Here is a 20,583-nt window from a genome sequence, read left to right on the forward strand (position 1 = left end):
TATAAACAAATGATAAATGAATATATGCATATATACGTACAGGTATGTGCATACCTACGTCTACCTGTATATATAGGTGCATATCTGGGTACAGGACATTGCAAACAAAACGTAGACAAGAAGATAATAATAACCAGAGTACAGAAAACACACAAGCCACATAGAGAACATTTTCCTTCATCAGCTACCCCCGTTTTAACACCGGCGTTTCGAAGAGTTGGGCAGGACGCATCGTTAAAACGGCTCTTCCCATGGACTGCAAATTAGATTTGTATACACAAATTAAACCTGTGCCATGGAGGAATGTAGTGGCGGACAAAAAACAAGACAGGAAAACAAACGGAAAAGGCTATGCGGCCAGACGTGAAAAATTATGTGTATATGAACGCTGTGAGGCACGAACTTGAAAGTGGGGACGAAGTAAGTTCGCGTGTTTGCTCGGCGATAGCCAAGGAAGAAAAGGATTAGTGACCGGAAGCATGTGACCATGCAGGGGTAAGGGAGAGAGAGAGAGTGGTAGAGGGAGAAACAAAGGGAGGAAGTAGTAGAATAGGTGAGCAACGAGAGAAAGAGAGGAAGAGAGGAATATAGTAGTAACAGGAGGAAGTACGAGGGGGGAAAGAGAGAGATATAGTAGTAACAGAAGGAAGAACGAGAGGAGTAAAGAGAGATACGTAGTAGTGACAGAGGAAGAACGAGAGGGGCGAAAAGTGATAGAGAAAGAGATAGAGTCGCGTCAGAAAATATAAAGTTCAAATAACTACTTACAACAGTGATGACGCTGGCGTTTGGTCATGTAAAAATAAATAATAAATGAGTATATGCGTATATACGTACAGGTATGTGCATACCCACGTCTACCTGTATATATAGGTGCATATCTGGGTACAGGACATTGCAAATAAAACGTAGACAAGAAAATAATAATAACCAGAGTACAGAAAACACACAAGCCACATAGAGAACATTTTCCTTCATCAGCTACCCCCGTTTTAACACCGGCGTTTCGAAGAGTTGGGCAGGACGCATCGTTAGCAGCACAAATAAATAAATAGAATTTTAACCAGTTGGACACATAAATATAATTTTTTTCAAATATTTTAACAGACCGCAAATTAGATTTGTATACACAAATTAAACCTGTGCCATGGAGGAATGTAGTGGCGGACAAAAAACAAGACAGGAAAACAAACAGAAAAGAAAACAAGACAGGAAAACAAACGGAAAAGGCTATGCGGCCAGACGTGAAAAATTATGTGTATATGAACGCTGTGAGGCACGAACTTGAAAGTGGGGACGAAGTAAGTTCGCGTGTTTGCTCGGCGATATATAGGTTTGGTTGACGAATTAAGAAATAATTAAGTTGTAGCACCAAGTCAGTCCGGTATTATCCGCACAGCTCGAAGTAAGGTGAATAAAATCAAAATAAGCAGCAGGATATCAAGTAGTGATGCAGTACGACAGTTTCAAGCGACTCCATTTAATTGAACAATGCAATCATTACATCAATTTAATTGCACTGCCATCATTAGCAGCACAAATAAATAAATAGAATTTTAACCAGTTGGACACATAAATATAATTTTTTTCAAATATTTTAACAGAGTAAGAAGCTCCAGGTTTGGTGATTATGCGAATGAGGAGTCCAACGTAGGTCATATATCAGCATGTGTGTGTATATATATATATATATATATATATATATATATATATATATATATATATATATATATATATATATATATATATATATATGTTTAATGCATAAGTATTATCAATGTCCATATTTCAGTAATCCCATGTAAAAATAAGTGTTTTTTTCTTTTTGCTTTTGCCTTCATTTCAGTGCTTCATTTCTCAGTGGCAGTGATGACAAGCATAACATCTGAAAGATCAGATTTACCTCTAGAAATCGTGATCGAACAATTCTTCGCATTCAATATAAGCGGTATCAGGCCTGGTTATCGGGATTTATTTCTGGTACCTGGCAAAAGTATAACTAACTTTAGTTACGTAGCTGTCATCGCTCCTCCGGAAACTAATTGGATCTTAAATCAGGTAAAAAATGTTTGTAAACTTCTGTTGTTGTTGTTGTTATGTAGCATTCTTTTGTCAACCTTGATCGAGAAGACATATTACCAAAGATCTATCTACGGTCATCTCGTTTTTGTATGTACCTGACTGCATTGTCTGATGCCATCTTAGTTTATCTGTTTTGTGGCTTTGGCAAAAGAAGTAGTGTGGCAAACGAAATTTTTCTTTGAATTTATTTATTTATTTGTTATTTCTTTTGTTTACATGTATTTTTAGGTAATCCCATGCTGTATTGCCCTTTACCTCTCTAGAGTAAATTCTAGGCGTCGATAAAAATGAACTAGCTGAGCCGGTCTATTTCGGAAGATTTTCCGGCCTGGTACTACCGTGGAACTTTCAGAAATCCCTGACCTGGCAGCGCTTCCAAGGAACACTGCTGATTCGAGATAAACTCTACAGATCCGGAAGCGATATCAAACGGGACTGTCTCAGATGCGTGCAAAGCGACAAAACCGTTCTGGATGCGCTTGTGCAGTGTCCGAGTATTGCTGACTTGTGGAGTTTTGTCGAACAGCTGTTATCGTGTGTGGGACCATTCTGGCTATCGCCGAATCTATCGTGAGGATTGCCCCACAGATCACCTTTAACAAGGCGGGGCAGGCGATATTCCTCTGTCGAGGGGTTATGGCGAAAGTTGAAAGGGTTGAAGAAAGATTCATTCCTTATCGGTTAAGTCCTCATCGACTTTTTTAAGTTCCACTTGGAAAGGAAAATGTAGGTGAGGAGGGAAGTGATACAGTTGAGTGAGAGCTTGTACCTTTGGTAGTCAGGGTAATCCTTGTGGTGCACCCCTCATCTATGACTCTGGGACTAATACATTTTTTTATTATCATTATTATTATTATTATTGCCTTTGCACAGCTTCTAAGGCTGGAGATGTACTGCGGTGTTAGTTGTTCACTACCAGAGAACTAAAGTAACATCTCGATTTATAGAGCACCTTCCGGTGTACTCGAGCGGTTCCAACCAGTGCTGTTTTCTGCAAGTGCTCCACTCTTATTGCAGCCCCTATGTGCTTCTCGAAATTTTTGCTCAGTTTCCAGGGCTCCGACAATTATTGGTACTACTACTACCACCTTTTTCATCGACCACAGCTGCTTAACTTCCCAAGCTAACCTGTCATATCTCTCGACTTTTCTTTCTTCCTTATCGCATACCTTGTTATCTGCTGGACATGCTATATCTATTGTCCAGCAGAGTTTGTTTTCTTTCTCAATTAAGACTATGTCTGGCTTCTTATTCGCTATCTCATGGTTGCACTGAATCATAAAATCTCATAGGATCTTTGCATTTTTATTTTCGATGATGCCTTCGGGTTTGTGGTCGTACCAATTTTTTGCTCTGTCAAGTCCATACTTGTTGCAAAGTGTCCAATGGACAAGCCTGGCATACATTGGCTGATAATATACCATGCAGTTTCACCATTTTGTCCACACATTCTGCACTTATCACTTTTTGCTGTGTTGTCTATTCTATATTTTATGTAGTTTGTTCTTAGTGCTTGCTCTTAGGCAGCAGAGAGTAGAGCCTCCGTTTCCAGTTTTAAATCACTTTTAGTCATCCACAGCCATCTTTTTTCTCTGTCTGTCTTATTTTCAACATCCCTATGAAATTGACCATGCATTCTTTTCTTTACCCACCTATTTTCAGTTTCATTCGTTTTCAATTGCTTGTATAGTGCTTTATCTTTGCAATCTTTCATCCAACACATGCCTGACCTTCTTACTTCAAATAATAGATGACAGTAAAAGGTGTTTGTTATTATCTACATTTAAGAGTATTTTTGGCAGTGTTTATAGATTAAAATGATTTGGGGATTACATAGACAATATTTTTCATAGGATATGAGCAGTCCCAACGAGCACTGTTTATTATTATTGTTGTTGTTGTTGTTGTTGCTGTTGTTGAGTAGTAGTAGTAGTAGTAGTAGTAGTAGTAGTAGTAGTAGTAGTAGTAGAACGGCGGCGTGCTAGCAGAATCGTTAGCACACCGGGTAAAATGTTTAGCAGCATTTCGTCTATCCTTACGTTCTGAGTTCAGCTTTTCCTTTCCGAGGTCGACTTTTCCTTTTGTTCTTTCGGGGTCAATAAACTAAGTACCAGTGAAACACCGTGGTCGATGTAATCGACTAGTCCTCTCCCCCAAATTTCAGGCCTTGCGCCTACGGTAGAAAGTATTCTTATTATATGAAAACTCACAGCTTTATTTTGCTGGGTATGATGGAAAGTGTCAGCTGTCCACAACCACCAGACTAAGGTGACACTTGTTTACTGGTCATGCTTCAAGAACCCTGCGAAGAATTCTTGCAGTTCCAAGCAATGCTGATTTTTTTTTGGTGTTCTACCTTCACACTTGCACCAATCTCTTTTAATCATGTTGATAGTTGAGTGCTGATACTTCCAAGCGCACCAATTGCTATTCGTATTACATCTACTCTCTTCATTGACCACATCGTCATAATTGTTTAGTTTTTCTTCTTCATTCACATTGATCCTGTTGTCACTGGGACATGCTATGCCGATTATATTACTACAGCAATGTCCGGTTTCCGATATCTGGTCGGGTGATCGCACTGGATCATTGCATCCCACAGGATTTTGCAATTCTCATTTTCGGTGACTCCTTCTGGAGTTTTCTCATACCACAATTGTCCATCTCTTCCACTATACCACTTTCTATTACTATTATTATTATTATTATTATTATTATTATTATTATTATTATTATTATTATTATTATTATTGTTCAGTAGTTTTATTTTTATAACGTGCTTTCACAATTGTCCATCTCTTCCACTATACCACTTTCTATTATTATTATTATTATTATTATTATTATTATTATTATTATTATTATTATTATTATTATTATTGTTCAGTAGTTTTATTTTTAAAACGTGCTTTCACTTCACTACCGAGCGCAGCTCTGTGCGCCTTGGGTATGTGCTGTGGTTTGCTGTGATGCTCTTATGTTTACTGTATTGAAAGTGTTTTGCGTAGAATGTGTGCAGTACCCAGTAGTGCAATTTTCTGTATGTTATATATATTTGTAAGTCCTGGTGTTTTTGTTATGTATTTGTCTGAATATTTTTTTATTATACCTAAGGCACCTACTATGATAGGAATTGTTTCTGTTTTTAGATTCCACATTCGAGTTATCTCTATTTCCAGGTCTTTGTATTTTGAAAGTTTTTCCATTTCTTTTCGAGAAACGTTGTCATCTGCTGGTATTGATACATCAATTAGAAAGCATTTTTTTTCTTCATGGTCTTTGACAACTATATCTGGTCTATTTACCTTAATTTCTCTATCTGTGTGTATTGGCATATCCCAGAGTATGGTTGCTTTCTCGTTTTCTGTGACCTTTTCTGGCGTGTGTTTATACCATCTTTTTTCTATTGTTATTCCATAGTGTTGGCATAGCTTCCAGTGTATATGGGTCCCAGCTCTGTCGTGTCTGTGAATATATTCCTTCTTAGCCAGGACTGGGCAGCCAGAGATAATATGATTTATTGTTTCTTGTCGATCTCCACATATTCTACAGTTACTTGTTATATTTCTTTTCATTATGTGTTTTTGGTAATTTCTGGTGGGGAGGCTCTGGTCTTGTGCAGCAATTAAAAATCCTTCAGTCTCTGCTTTGAGTCCTGAGCTTCTCAGCCATTGCTGGGATTTTTCTCTGTCTATTTCTTTCGCATTTAGTTTAGCCCAGTATTTACCATGTAGGGGCTTTTCTTGCCATCGTTTTATCATGGTCTGTTGCTGTTCTAGTTTTAGTTTGGATTTCATTTGTTTTATAGCTTTTGTTGTTTCTTCTTCTTCTTCTTCTTCTTCGTATTTGTTAGGTAGATTGATTTCTTGTTTGTATTTGTCAGCTTCCTTAAATACTGAAAACAGTTTTTTGTTTTGCTCGTGTTTTGTGGCTATTTGTATTAGTTTCCCTTGCTTCTGGAGTAGGTATTTTTGCAGTCCTATGGTGGTTATTTTATAATAGTTTTCTAGCTGTATAAGACCCCTACCACCTTCTGTGCGTTGTATATATAGCCATTCTATGTCAGATTTTGGGTGGTGCATCCTATATCCTGTCATTATTTTTCTTGTTTTCCTGTCTATTTTACATAGTTCGTTTAGTGTCCAGTTAAGGATGTTGTAGCTGTAGCTTATAACTGGGACAGCTAAAGTGTTGATACCCATTATCTTGTTTTTAGCATTGAGCTCTGTTTTTAGTATTGATCTAACTCGTCTATAGTACTCTTTCTTTATTTTTTCTTTCATTTGTGCATGTTGTACCCTATCTAGTTCATTGACTCCTAAATACTTATATGGTTGGCTTTCGTCTAGTTCTCTTATTTCATTGGCTTTATCTAGTGTTATATTGCTACTTTTAACTAATTTTCCTCTTTTCAGGGTTGCTTTGGCACATTTTTCTAATCCGAATTTCATATCTATTTCCTTGGTAAAGCCGTGTACTGTCTGTAGTAGTGTTTCTAGCTCTTTGTCGTTTTTTGCATATAATTTTAGGTCATCCATATATAGAAGGTGGCTGACTGTTTTTCCGTAGCATTTGTAACCGCATCCAGTTCTATTTAGCCATTCTGTTAAAGGTGTGAGTGACAGGCAGAACAGGAGTGGAGAGAGCGTGTCTCCCTGGAATATTCCTCTTCTAATGGGGATGGCTTTCGTTTTCACAAGTCCCTCTTTTGTTTGGAGCTGTAGCACTGTCTGCCATTTGTTCATTGAGTGCTCTATGTATTTTATGATAATTGGTGCCACCTTGTTTATGGCTAGTGTTTCCAGAATCCACGTGTGGGGAACACTGTCGAAAGCCTTTTGGTAGTCCACCCAGGCCATACTGAGGCCTTTCTTCTTTCTGCGGCTGTCTTCAGTTATAGCTTTATTGATCAATAATTGATCTTTACAGCCGTATGAGCCCTTGCAGCATCCCTTCTGCTCTTCTGGAAACAGGTTGTTATTTTCCAGGTGTTTACTCAATCTCTGCGATATTATTGCAGTAAAGGCTTTGTAGATTGTAGGGAGGCAGGTTATAGGTCTATAGTTTTGTGGTTTCACCGTTTCCGTGGATTTGGGGATTAAGATGGTTTTCCCTTTTGTGAGCCATTCAGGCATTGTCTCTGGATCTGCTAGTATGTTGTTAAAGTTTTCTGTCAGCTTTTTATGCATTCTTGGCAGGTGTTTTAACCAGAAATTGGGGATCTTGTGTCCAGGTACCTTCCAGTTGCTTAGTCTTTGCAGTGTCTGGGTGACTTCTTCAGTTGTTATAGAGGCCCAGAGTTGCTCAGGTGCTAAGTTCGTTGTTTTAATGGTCCTTTTCTGGGGTTGTTGCTTCACCGACCATTTTTGTTTCCAGAATTTCTCTAGTTCTTCTGCTGTTGGTGCTGAAGTAATGTCTATTTTATTTTTACCCAGTTCTTGGTAGAGTTTTTTGGGGTTGGATTTGAACTGTTTGTTTTGTTCAAAGAAACGTTGGCGTTTCTCATACCGGCGGATCCTTTGTGCTTTGGCAAGGATGTCTTGCTTTAGTTTTTCTTTTGCTTCAGGTAAGTCTTTTTCTGTAATGTACAGTATTTTTGTTTTCTTCTTGTTACTTAGTAGTGTTGATTGTTTACTAATTTCGTTGAGAATCGATAAATCTTTTCTCTTTTTTTTAATTTTGTTCTGGATGTTATTTATCCACAAGGTCTGTTTGGGTGGTAGAACTCCTGTTCGGATGGGTTTGAGTGAGTATCCTGCTTCTTTTGTGGCTGCAGTGGCTGCCGCATATATTATGTCATTTAGCTCAGTGATATTGCCTGTTGTTTCTGTGGTTGTTAGTTCCGTGACGGCCAGGTTTATGCTATTTATTATTGATGTTGTTTTATTGTCTATTTTGATTTTTGGGAGATATAATCTGTGGTCCATTCTAAGATCTGTGGTTTTCAGTTCTTCGGTTATTTTCATTTTCATAGTATCGTAATTATTAGGTTTCCCTTCGTTATTTCCAGGCTTTATATTTGTTTTGCCTTCCTTTTCATTCATATGTTTGTCTGTGGTGTTCTGGATTGGTGCTTTTTGTACACTATTATACATCTCTACGGTTTGGGTTTGTTGTTTTTTGTTTACTTCGTTTTTGCCGGAAATGTTACGTTTGTCCTCGTGTTTTGCTATCTCAGTGTTTATATTATTATTTGGCATTGCTGTGTGACTACTATCTAGATTTTCCTGATGTATTTTTTCTTTCAATTGTTCTATTTCTATTTCTGATATTTTTTTTGCTTTTAGAATATATCTTCTTATGTTAGCTAGTTTGTTAGGGTTCATTGTTTTATCGAGGTCTATATTTACATTATTTTTCTTCCATATTTTATATGTATGTGTTGTTGTGTTTTCGTTTTTTGGGTAGAGCACTGCTGTGAAATAGGCGTGTAGGATCGAAATGTGTTCCTCACGTGTCCATTTATGCCGTTTTGGTTTTGTTTGCGGGACATGAGGAACAACGTCCGGCCCTTTATTTTGACGGTCATCGTTTTCGTAGGGTACCGGTTCGTTTATTTCTGTTGTCAGATTGTTTTGCACGTTCATATCTTCGTACTTTTTTCGTAACAAGCTTACAGTACGTACTTCTCGGTTGTTATTCTTGGGTGGAATAATACCGGTGTTATTTAATCTGTTTGTAATTTTTTTGTACATGGTGTTTTGGGGTTCGAAGATGGTCTGATTTTGATGTAACACGTGTGTTTACGATCGCTGTTCGGGTAGTGGAGGTATCAAGTTAAAATACATCATTATATTTGGAAAAATAGGAATAAATTTCAATGAGTATTACTTACTCGGATATAGTCCAACCCTTTGTCAGCTATTTTTTGGCTCCATGCGATGTATTTATTTCCGATGTTTTTGGATAAGTTTCGGAGCAGTGATTTATCGTACTCACATGTTAAACTTCCCCGGTGTCTTCTTTATTATTATTATTATTATTATTATTATTATTATTATTATTATTATTATTAACTTTTCGTTCACTCAATATCCTGTTGCTGTTCTTTCGATATTGTATTTCTATATATCGAGCTGCATGCGGCACATTTAAGAATCAATTACCTTTATTCTGGTTTTCTGTACGATTAAGAAATATCGTATCCAATATCTTTGAACAACAATTTAAACTTTTTTTTTCCAGTTATCCTAAGTTGAAGACAATGACAATTTTACTGCAATTCCAAATTCTCTGAAGTTCGTATATTTTAGGTCCTTTTATTCAACCCTATTTTCCTTTTTACTGAGAATAATATCTCGGAATGAATGCTCCAACGTCTATTTGATTTTATTATCAAATCTCATAATACTTCTATATGGTTGTTTTTAAGGACGTGTTCTGTTTGTAGGGCCACCATTTTCCAACATTTTCAAATCCAAATTCTTTACAGATTGTCCTATTGTAGCATCTTTGTCATGTCTCCACCGTGTGATGACGCATCTTTGTTAATCTCAACGCCATAAATGCAGTAAACTTGTAAATGATTCGTTGGAAAACTGCAAGCAAATACGCCAATTGCAATATAGAATTAAATATTTCGGTACTAAAACCTAAGATGATGGTTCATTCCAGATTACGTTTTACAATGATGAAGGCAAGATTATACAGAGCTTTGCGCATGAGGAAAAAATTACACACCAAATATTTATACATCCACAGTATCGTAAGTATAGTTTATATTATTTACTTATCAATATCCTTTTCTACTCGAAATTTTGGGGAAGGGGGCCAGTCGATTAGATCGACCCCAGTACGCAACTAATACATAATTTATCGACCCCGAAAAGATGAAAGGCAAAGTCGACCTCGGCAGAATTTGAACTTAGAACGTAAAGACAAACGAAATACCACTAAGCATTTTGCCCGGCGGGCTAACGTTTCTGCCAGCTTGCTGCCTTATTTACTTATCAATATCATTATGTATATAGTTTCTGTATTTTTGATACTATTTTCAATAAGATTATTTTTACTGAATTAACCCAATTTCCTGCACTTGTTCAGTCGATATACCTCCGTGAACAGTGTTTCAATGATCATTCCACATATACAATTGTTTCTACTTGCTGGAACTGGAGCAAGGCATAGCAGTGAGATTGATGCCATTAATGCTGCTCTTGAAAATTTGTAAATTAACAACTACAAGAACGATACTAGCAGGGCATTACAGTGGAAATGGGCGTAGAGATTAATGCGGGAACTGAGGACACACACACACACACACACACACACATACACACACACTGTATGGGCTAGTTTTTCAAGATGTTTACGGCGTTCAAGCAACACATCCAAGTTATGTTGAATGTGTTAATTTAAACTTTGTTGCAAAGGCTGCTTCTGTCGCTAATTTATACATAGCCCACCAGCTTTTTGCAGAGGCGCATGGCTTAGTGGTTAGGGTGTTGCACCCATGATCATAAAATTGTAGTTTCAATTCCTTGACCGAGCGATGCGTTGTGTTCTTGAGCAAAACTCGTCATTTTACGTTGCTCCAGCTCACTCAGCTGGTAAAAATGAGTAATCCTGTCACAAACCGGTGTCCCGTCCAGGAAGGAACATATATACACCAGAGAAACTGGAAAACCGGCCCTATATTCTCCACAATAATGTAGACTAACCCCCATTTCCAGCCAGCTTTTTGTGACATCATTACCTGTTTCGCCAGTGTTAAGCTCTATCGGTTTGATTGATTTTCGATCTGGCATTTGGTGTTTGGCTGTCACTGATGAATCGAAATTTTTGATGAAATCACGTGATACAACAGTACGATCCACTAGCAGTGACGAATTTTTAGCAAATAGCTGACCTGTATGACCTGTAGATTTCACGAATGCACTTGATGCCGTCACTATTAAACTAACGAATCAATGTTGTTGATTGCAAATCGGTCGATCTTTATATATAAAATAGCTTAACCGGAAAACAGAAGATATCAAGTGTGAGAGCAGAAGTGACAGAACAGAGTGCGGGCGCAATCACATATTCAAGTCAGGTGATATTCACTATCAGGTGTTATTCACAATCAGTCTTGTCGATGTAATAGTCATCTACACAAGCAACTCGAAACTGGTAAATGTAAAAACACATAATAGCACTCATTCACTAGATTTATCTTCCTTTCTTTCTGAGATGAAGATAAAGAAGCATTGGTTATAGAACATCAAATTTGGGTCAACGAGTTTATATACAACACCACCCCTCAAACATTTAATCATATATAAAAAAAACACCATGGTCTACAAACACATAAAAAATAATACATATACATAAAATCACAGAAGAAAAAATATATAATCGTGTAAAATACAAATAGAACGGCCTATCAAAAAATTAAATATAAACGGCTAGAAATTCAAAATCTACCAAAAAACCTAATAGACAAATATAAAATATAAAACGTATTCGGGCAAGACAAGTGAAAATTACATAAGAAAATACAATTATCTGTAAACTAGTTTCGAAATTAATATTTTCTTGCTGAAAATATCTGTTTCTCATCAGTACAGACCGTTGAATACATACAATTTACAGAATCGCATCCTAGTTGTACCCCACGAGTGGAGCACGTGTTCACGGTTCTGTTAAATTACACTTATGGTAAGATTCAAAAGTCTTCGTTTTTGCGCGCTAAATCCGGAAATATCTCTGCAGAAAAAGGTTTCCGCATCGAATATGTTATGGTTAATTAAATTTTAAAAATAGGGTAAAAAATTGGATATTAATTAATGTCAATTTAATACCAGGGAACAAGCACATTAAAAGAATCAAGGAGATTCAGAAAAAATATCTGAGATCTCAAAGAATACGTTTTTGTTTCTTCGCTAAATTTCCATGAAAGGGCTAAGGTGTAGGTGCAGGAGGTGGTCAAACTCTGTTTAAGGAGTAGACAACCACCATATATATATATATATATATATATATATATATATATATATATATATATATATATATACATGTATATATATATATATATATATATATATATATATATATATATATATATATATATATATATATATATATATATATATATATGTAAGGGACGACCGTGCGAACTCAAAAAGGAGCAATGGTGACGAATGGAAAAACAGAGGACTCCTTTTATTTAAACGCGTCACACGGTCGAACACAAAAATATATATCAAATGATGATATACATGATATGTTATACGACGATAACATGGATGACCAGTAATGAAAGACCACAACCGTATTAGATGAATAACAGAGATATTTATTGTACTGTTAAAGATGTATGTCTGTGTGTGAGTGTGAATGCGACATATAAGAACATAATCAAAGACAGGCCGTCGGAAAAGAAAAGTGTGTATGTGAGTGATACATGTATGTGTATGTGAAATATTACAGCAGATAGAAAGAGTCAATAACACGTAAGCAATTATACCAGTTCGTTAGTACACTATAGGAAAAGTTCTGTATGTGAAAGTGAGGAGAGGCTGAGTGTGGCAGTGCTGATCACTAGTTGTGATGTCGTGGCATCAATGCCGGGCCGTGATTCTTGTTATACAGATGTTCGTCGCTGGCTGAGAATTTCTTGTCTGTTTAAGAACTCTTGTCTGTTTATTTACCGTGGTGAAGCTGAGTCACCTAACATAATCGAAGAGAGAGATGTGCCGCGGAGGTTTAGTGTACATAGAAGGTCGTGTAGACGCTGGTGGAGATTGTTGCTGGTTAGTAGTAATCGTAGAATCGTGTTGGTCATGATGATGATGCTGGATAGTAGTAGTAGACTCTTGTTGCTGATGTGGCGACGGCGGAGGTCATCGTGGCTGGACGAAGCTGCTGAAGTGGTCGCTGGCTGCTGCTGCTGTCGTGTGGTACACGGAACAGTTCTCAAAGAGAAACTGGACCGAGACAAATTTGGTTGCCGAGTTAAAGCTATTTATAACAAACTATGGGCTCCCGATGGCTTCAGAATTTTACTCTATCACGTGACCTTATTAGGGGCCGTGATTGGTCAGTTTGCGTTCTGGCGGGAACGGTTCGAAGAAGTTGCCGATTCGAATAATAATCAGTCACGTGATGATAAGGAATGGGTTCTCTACTACGCTCGCATTTATTTATATTTAAATGAGAAGATTGTATGTAATGGCGATAGTAGTTTGTATCTAATGGCGGGAGGTAGTTTCACTACATATATATATATATATATATATATTCAGCAGTATATGCTTCTTATCACATAGTGGCTATGTGGTAAGAAGTTTGCTTCCTGACAACATAGTTATAGATTCAGTCCCTCTGCGTGGCACCTTGGGTAAGTGTCAGCTACTTTAGCTCCGAATCGACTAAAGTTTTGTGAGTGGAATTGATACATGGAAGTAAATGGAAACTGAAAAATTCCTCTCTGTGTGTGTGTGTGTGTGTGTGTGTGTGTGTGTGTGTGTGTGTGTGTGTGTGTGTGTGTGTGTGTGTGTGTGTGTGTGCGTGTGTGTGTGTGTATGTGTGTGTGTATGTGTGTGTGTGTGTGTGTGTGTGTTTATGTCTGTTTCTTCTTGGTGTCTTTACGTCTCCGTAATTTAGCAGTTCGGCATAAATGACTGATAACGTAAGTACCAGACTTTAAAAAAATAAGTATTGGGGTCGATTCGTCCGACTCAGTTTCTTCCAGGTGGTGCACTAGCACAGCCGCAGTCTAATGACTGAAACAAGTAAAATATAAAGATATGCACTGATATACAAACAGTATATCAACCGCATTAACCTCATCAGTCTGGGAGGCCTTGCAGAACTTTTGAAAAGCATATTCTCTTAGTTTTGAATTTATCTTGACAACAGGCCACAATAAGTTCAGTTCTTACTATATCTTGAGCAAGTTCCAGGTTTTCTACGATGCTGCAATGAAGCATGCACTTTCACCACATAATCATAGCATTTTAACAAATTTTGCTGTTGCTTATTAATCTTTTCACATGTGTTCCAGATAGCCTTCGATCATTTCCTAATTATATTTCGTGCGCTTTCTGTACTTACTTCGATATCTGCTACACTGGTATGTTGTCCTCTCAAAGTTTCGAGCATAGCTGTGTGATTAGGAAATTTGCTTTGCAACAATGTGATTTGGGTTTCGATCTCACTGCACTACATCTTAGATAAATATTTTCTACTGTAGCTTCAGTTCGATCAAAGACTTCGTAATATCAAATTCTTTGGAGTGAGATTTAGTGGATGTAAACTGTGTAAGTCCAATGGATCGGCCGTTCCTGTTGTTGAGTGGTAGAACGAATCTGTCACCCATTTTAAACTGCCATTTAGTTCTCCCAAGTTCAGCAGAGTCGTGGCAAACATTCGAACCAGGCGTCTGCCCTGAGAATAACTTACTCTCGTCTTCTCACCAATCTCGAAAACCCTATAAAGTCTTATGGACACTGTTTCTTCTCCTCAGCAAGTAACAATATTTTTAAAATATACAGCTGTCCAAACATTTTTAGTTTTATAGACCACTAAAGAATATGGACAAAGAATCTGAAATAATAAACTAAACTGAAGTATTTGGCCCAAATAGTCAAATAAATTAATGACTTAAACAAAATATCGAATTTATAAATTAACATAGACATCCTTTGTACAGATGTCAACTTGGAGGAATTATATAATCTTTATGGCATTCTGTGATTTGGTAAGTGTTTGTTGATTATGTTTTGCTTATGAAATTTAATAAGGCTGAAATGTGACTGGAGTTGTCCCCACTTTTGTCATTACGGATATAACTTCAAATGGTTAAGAATTATTTTCTGCTCACCACCGTATTTAAATATTTTCATAATGTGTACATGTATCCCTGTGACTGAACTTTCTTTTAACATTCATCACTTCAGAGACTATGCAACTGCTCGTTCAAGTAGAAACAGGAGAAACTGGAAATGAAGATGATATAATACTAAGATTATATTGCACCAATGGAATATTAGAAGCCATGTTGGGCTCACCAAACGATAATTTTCAACCAAATACAACTGATAACATTACAGTCTCCAGTTTAATTTGTAAGCAGGTGCAATATATTAGTGTATATAGAAGAAAAGCAACTTCAAGATGGTTCTTGAAAACAGTAAGTAAAATAATCGATAATGAACGAAAGATCGAACTGCTGAAATTTTTCAGTGTAAAGTTATATTTAATATAACAGCCAATTTCAGACAAAACAGAAACTAGCCACCGAAGAGATTCGAACTGCGTACTACCTATTACTTACCTGTAAAGCATATTACTGATTACCCTACAGAATCTTCATTACTCTCTCTCTCTTTCTCACTTTCTCTCTCTTTCTCTCTCTTTCTCTTTCTCTCTTTTTTCTCCCTCTCTCTCTCAAATTAGGCACTTGACACTAGTGTAGCTAGGGGGGCGGTAGGAGAAGTCCACCCCGGGCGGCACTTTTAAGAGGGCAGCACTTTTGGGTCTGCTGTAGGTAATATGTATTTTTATGGGGTCCGGGGGCGGCAAACGGAAGGGCGTCCCGGGCGGCACACACTTTAGCTACGCTAGTGGTACTTGAATCTATTTTTCTGATATTTTATGTTAATACATTTAGTCAATAGGCCTGTGCCTCTTCTGTTTCAAATTATTATATTTTTGGTACAATATATGTTTTATATTAGTCGCTTTTTGTTTTCCATAATTTCCGAAAGGATTTTATGCTTCATAGTTTAAAAAATTTATGCTACGCTTTATGAACTATTAAATGTAGCAGATCTGGAGAGAGAAAACGAGAGGCTCTGAGAAACAATCTCGACTATTGTGAAGGCGCGGTTTTGTGAGGCACAGAAACTGACCGACATCCGTACGGTTCCTGAATTCATCGTAGTGGGGTGTGAGAGGTACAGAGCGGAGACCTCTACCGAAGAGCGAACGTTCAACTATGGAAAGTGGGAGATCGGATAGTATGATGACTACAGTGCGTGGAAGTGGGGATGTAGAGGAACAGAGTGTGTCAAGGAGTAGGTGCGGGGACAATGATGGTGAAGTGGTGAGGCGAAGGGCCGGAGTGGAGGGGTGGAGCAAGTGCGGGGGTGAGATGGACTTGACAGGGAGTAGGAAAAGACGGGGTGTGGCTGGGAGGGGAGATGTAATGGTGGGGTTGAGGAGGAGGAGGATGAGGATGAGGAGGAGGAGGAGGAGGAGGAGGAGTTTGTGGTTTTTAGTGTGTGTGAGAAAGTTGAAGAGCTGGTGATTGAGGCTAAGCTGGAAGCGGAAAATAGGTTGGTTGAAAGGTGGAGAGCAAAGAGAGGAGGGAACGTAAGCTAGTGAGAGGTGGTAATCCAGGGAGTGAATAGTGGAGAAGATGGAACGGATGATGGTACGAATAAGAAGGTGATAAATGTGTGCGAGGATGGGTACAGTGAAGGGAAAAGAATAGGGAGTGATGTGAAACTTCAAGCAGAAGTCACAGCGCATGACTTGATGATGGAGAAATCGGCTCAGGAAAGAGATATGGCTAGAGAAGCAAGATTTTTTGAAGAGCAAACGGGAGAATTGTATGGAGGGTTGCAGGCATTGAGGATAGAAGCTGGAAAGGAAGTAAGTGAGAAGTAAGTGGAGTTGCTTGAGGAAGGAATGACGGCTGGGCATTGTGAAGTGAGGGGTAGAAAGGAGTGTGAGAGAGGAGGCAAGGAAAGGAGCAGTATAGGAAAGGAGGAAGAAGAAAGATGAAAGAGCCAACGAAAAATTTAAATGATTCACAATCAATGGTACAAAATCAACATACTCGGAGGGAATTCAAAGGTGTAACGCAATCCAAGTGTAAAGGTAATCCACGAATGAAGTACTCCAAACCATCGTCCAAAGGACGTAGCATGCAATAATAGGCATATCAAAAATAAAAAAAAATTTTTTAAACAGGAAAGAAACAACAAGCGTCAATTAGACGTACACAGTGAATATATATTTGATGCTCTGTGAGAGTTTTAGATGGAAAAATAAAGTGGAAATGACGTTTCGAGCATGGCTCTTCGTCGGAAAGAGGAAAATGTCTCGGGAGGAGGAAAAGGAGCAGATTGTCCGGATAAAAGCACGTGTGTTATTACATAGGCGAAAAATAAGTGACCGGAAGCTGGAGAGAGATAGAGAATGTGGTTTTTGAAGGCAGGGGTGTGTGTTTGTATATGAAGTTTACATCATAGGTCATGAGAGATTGTTAAGGATAGAATTTGTTGCAAATTTGAGGGCTGTGTGTAGCTGATGCCTAGGAATTAAATGAATGATAAAGGGGTGATAACTACATATTCTGGTGCCATTTGAACTGTATGTAGTTATCAGCAAGAATTAATACAAAGTGAGAACTAGAGAGAGACATGATAAAAGAACCATAGAATGGGGTTGGTCTCTGTAAAAAGACAAAGAATGAATATTGAGACGATGATATGCGTTTCTTTGAATGCATTAAAAAAGAACACTATCAAACAAATTGCCTAATATGATTATGTTTAGACGACTCGAGAAATGTTCGCACTCTGTGTGCGTAACTGTAAGTCTGTTAGAGTGGGAAAGGAGCCTTTGCGTGGGAATTAGATTGAATGTTTGCTGTGTGGAGTTGAAAGCAAACTGGCAGCAAATGCGGAGACTTTCTCAACGAACATTCTGCCGACAGATTGTATCTATTGGCAGAACTTGGCAGGAGAGTAACGATTTGACAGAATCTGGAAAGTCGGTAAAGACCCTGTTGAGGAAGAAGAGCCCAGAAAAAAAAATTGCCTGGAATTTTTAGGTGAGAGAGAAAGCACGATAGCATCCTTAGATTTACTGACGATTATCGTTCCAAAAACTCTGGTAATACGTTCAAGCGTCTCATTCGGGTGGGTGGCAGGTAACTTTCTCCAGATTTGTCTATACTGCTATTGTGCGACTTAGTGAAAACAACTTAAGGAATATATAGTTGTGGGCTTGTGTGTGTAATACGGAAAGACGTGTGATATGAGAGAAGCTTCGATTACTTGCTTAGATGTCTTGGTTGTTGTTGTTGTGGTCGTGGTGATTTCTTGACAACGTAGCATGCATACAACTGGTGGAGATTCAGTCAGTTGGCTCAATAAAAGTGGGTTAACGCATGGTATGAGAATTAATGGGGTGTTGTTATGAATAGGTAGTGGTCAGGGTTTCCGATATATACAAGCACGGTGATAGCTGAGCAAAGGTAGATGCTGAAGTTATGATGGGCATGTGAAATGTCGATGTGACGTTCAGCAATACTCGTAAATTATGATACTAACTGATGAAAGCGTTTTATTATAGGAAAGGATTTGGTACTTGTGCCGACAACATTGTATGGTAGGAGTACGGTAGCCAATAGGTGCTTGTGGGAATTTATATCGTTGAGGCTGATGAGAAAGATGAGATGATTGATGTCCTCGGTGCAGGACTAGAGAGATAGTAAAACACCTGAGAATCATTGAAGGAGTGAAGAGTGGTAGTAACAGTTAATACACTTAGATCAAGGAGAAGGGACAGTAGCCAACACCGGCACCACTAATATTCTCCTTGAATTTAGTGACTCTATTTAATTAGAAGATGAAGAGCAATTTAAACTAATTTTTCAATACGGTAGGTGTGTTGGTTAGTTTTATGAGAAACTTTGCCGCAAATATTCGATGTTAATTACATTCATTTAAGTTCTGGAATAGTAAAAGAGAGAGAGGTGTGTGTTGCTCTGTGTGTGTGTTGCTGTGTGTGTGTGTTGCTGTGTGTGTGTGCTGCTGTGTGTGTGTTGCTGTGTGTGTGTGTTGCTGTGTGTGTGTGTTGCTGTGTGTGTGTGTATGTGACAGAAAGAGAGAGAGAGAGAGAGAGAGAGAGAGAGAGAGAGAGAGAGAGAGAATGTTAGCGTAAATTTTACTTTGCTACTTATACATACATGCAAAAAAAATTGTCATGCGAACACATACCTTGATTTTTTCACTCTCCCTCACACGCACACATATAAAAAACATGTATGCGTATGTATTTATGCATGTACTTGTATACGACTGATAATGGGTATACGTAAGTGTATGTGTGCGTGCGTGACTGACCCAAGCCATTTTACACATATATGACAACTCTCTCTCTCTCTCTCTCTCTCTCCCTCTCAGTCAATCACTCACACACTAAGAAAAGATGCAAGAAAAACTAAATAAATAAAAATTTACGCTATCACTCTCTCCTCTCTCTCACAAACACACACAGAGCAAGACACCTCTCTCTCTCTCTCTCTCTCTCACTCCCTCTCTGACAACACCTCTCTCTCTATCTCTGAAAACACCTCTCTCTCTTTCTCTCAGGCAACACCTCTTTCTCTCTCAGTCAAACACCCACTAAAAAAGATGCGAGAAAACGTAAATAAATAAAATTTACGCTATCACCTCTCTCTCTCTCACGCACACAACAACACACACTTTCTCTTTCTCTCTCTCTCTCTTTCTCTCTCTCGCACTCACACACTCACTCAAAAAAAGATGCGAGGAAAAATAAATGAAAAAGTGTACGCTGTCACTCTCTCTCCCTCCTTCCCTCACACACACACACACACACACACACCTTCTCTTTCTCTCTCTCACACACATACACATACAACACACTTTAAATTTACTATTCAATTTCCAATAAGGTAAACTCTTAAATTATTAATTGACACATTATTAATTAGCATAATAGCATAGTCTTGTAAAAACATGGATTACATGGGAAAATGCGAGCAAGAGAATTAATATTCTTAAGCTTATAAACCTGGAAAAGTAAAGGACAAGTTATTACATCTGGTAAAGTACAGAATAAGAAAATTTTTATTTAGAATATTGCAGCCTAACAATAAAATTTGAATATTGAAAATTATTTGATTTTAATTTACAAAGTAACATTATAATTAAAAAAGGTACCATCATTTTGTTAAAATATTGACACACTAGAATACTTTAAAAATGAGAGCCAGAAGTACCAATATAGCTAAAGTTTTATGCAAAGTAGAATAGTATATATGGTAGGCAAATTCATTATGTAAAAAATAGGCATTGGGTCAAGATTAAAAATGTGAAAACTTGGCAATAATTTAGGCAATAACTCAAGCAAATTTTACTGTGAATTTGTTGTTATAGGTAGATTTTATTGAAATATATAACTAATTTTTGTATTATTATATTTATTGTACTAACTAATTACGTACTACTATTATTTTTATAACCTATTTTCATATTTCTAGTTATCAATTAATAATTTTTAAAAAATGAATCTTTTTTCAGAATGCAAAAAATATTCTAATTGAGTTATTTTCTTTATTTTTAATAGAAGTAACAAGTAATAACAAACAGAAGTAATAACTTGTAATAAAATTATTAGTTTTAATAATAGCTAATATTTTCTAAATCTAAATGTCATTTGAAATTTTATCCTTATCTGCAATATTTTAAGTAAAAATGTTCTTGTCCTGAACTTTTCCAAGTATAATAACTTGTCCTGTACTTTTCCAGGTTT

General features: G+C 37.4%; 1 protein-coding gene across 1 annotated transcript in view; it reads left to right on the forward strand.

Moving 5' to 3' along the window:
* Positions 1 to 20,583, forward strand: part of LOC106876258 (uncharacterized) — a 102,352-nt gene that overhangs the window by 46,000 nt on the left and 35,769 nt on the right. The window contains exons 8-10 of the mRNA XM_089362622.1: positions 1,847 to 2,058; positions 9,700 to 9,790; positions 14,967 to 15,199. Of these exons, the coding sequence (XP_089218748.1) occupies positions 1,847 to 2,058; positions 9,700 to 9,790; positions 14,967 to 15,199 (536 nt within the window). The remainder of the gene's footprint in view (positions 1 to 1,846; positions 2,059 to 9,699; positions 9,791 to 14,966; positions 15,200 to 20,583) is intronic.

This window comes from Octopus bimaculoides, chromosome 14, assembly GCF_046866305.1.
Source record: "Octopus bimaculoides isolate indiv1 chromosome 14, ASM4686630v1, whole genome shotgun sequence".
NCBI lineage: Eukaryota > Metazoa > Mollusca > Cephalopoda > Octopoda > Octopodidae > Octopus > Octopus bimaculoides.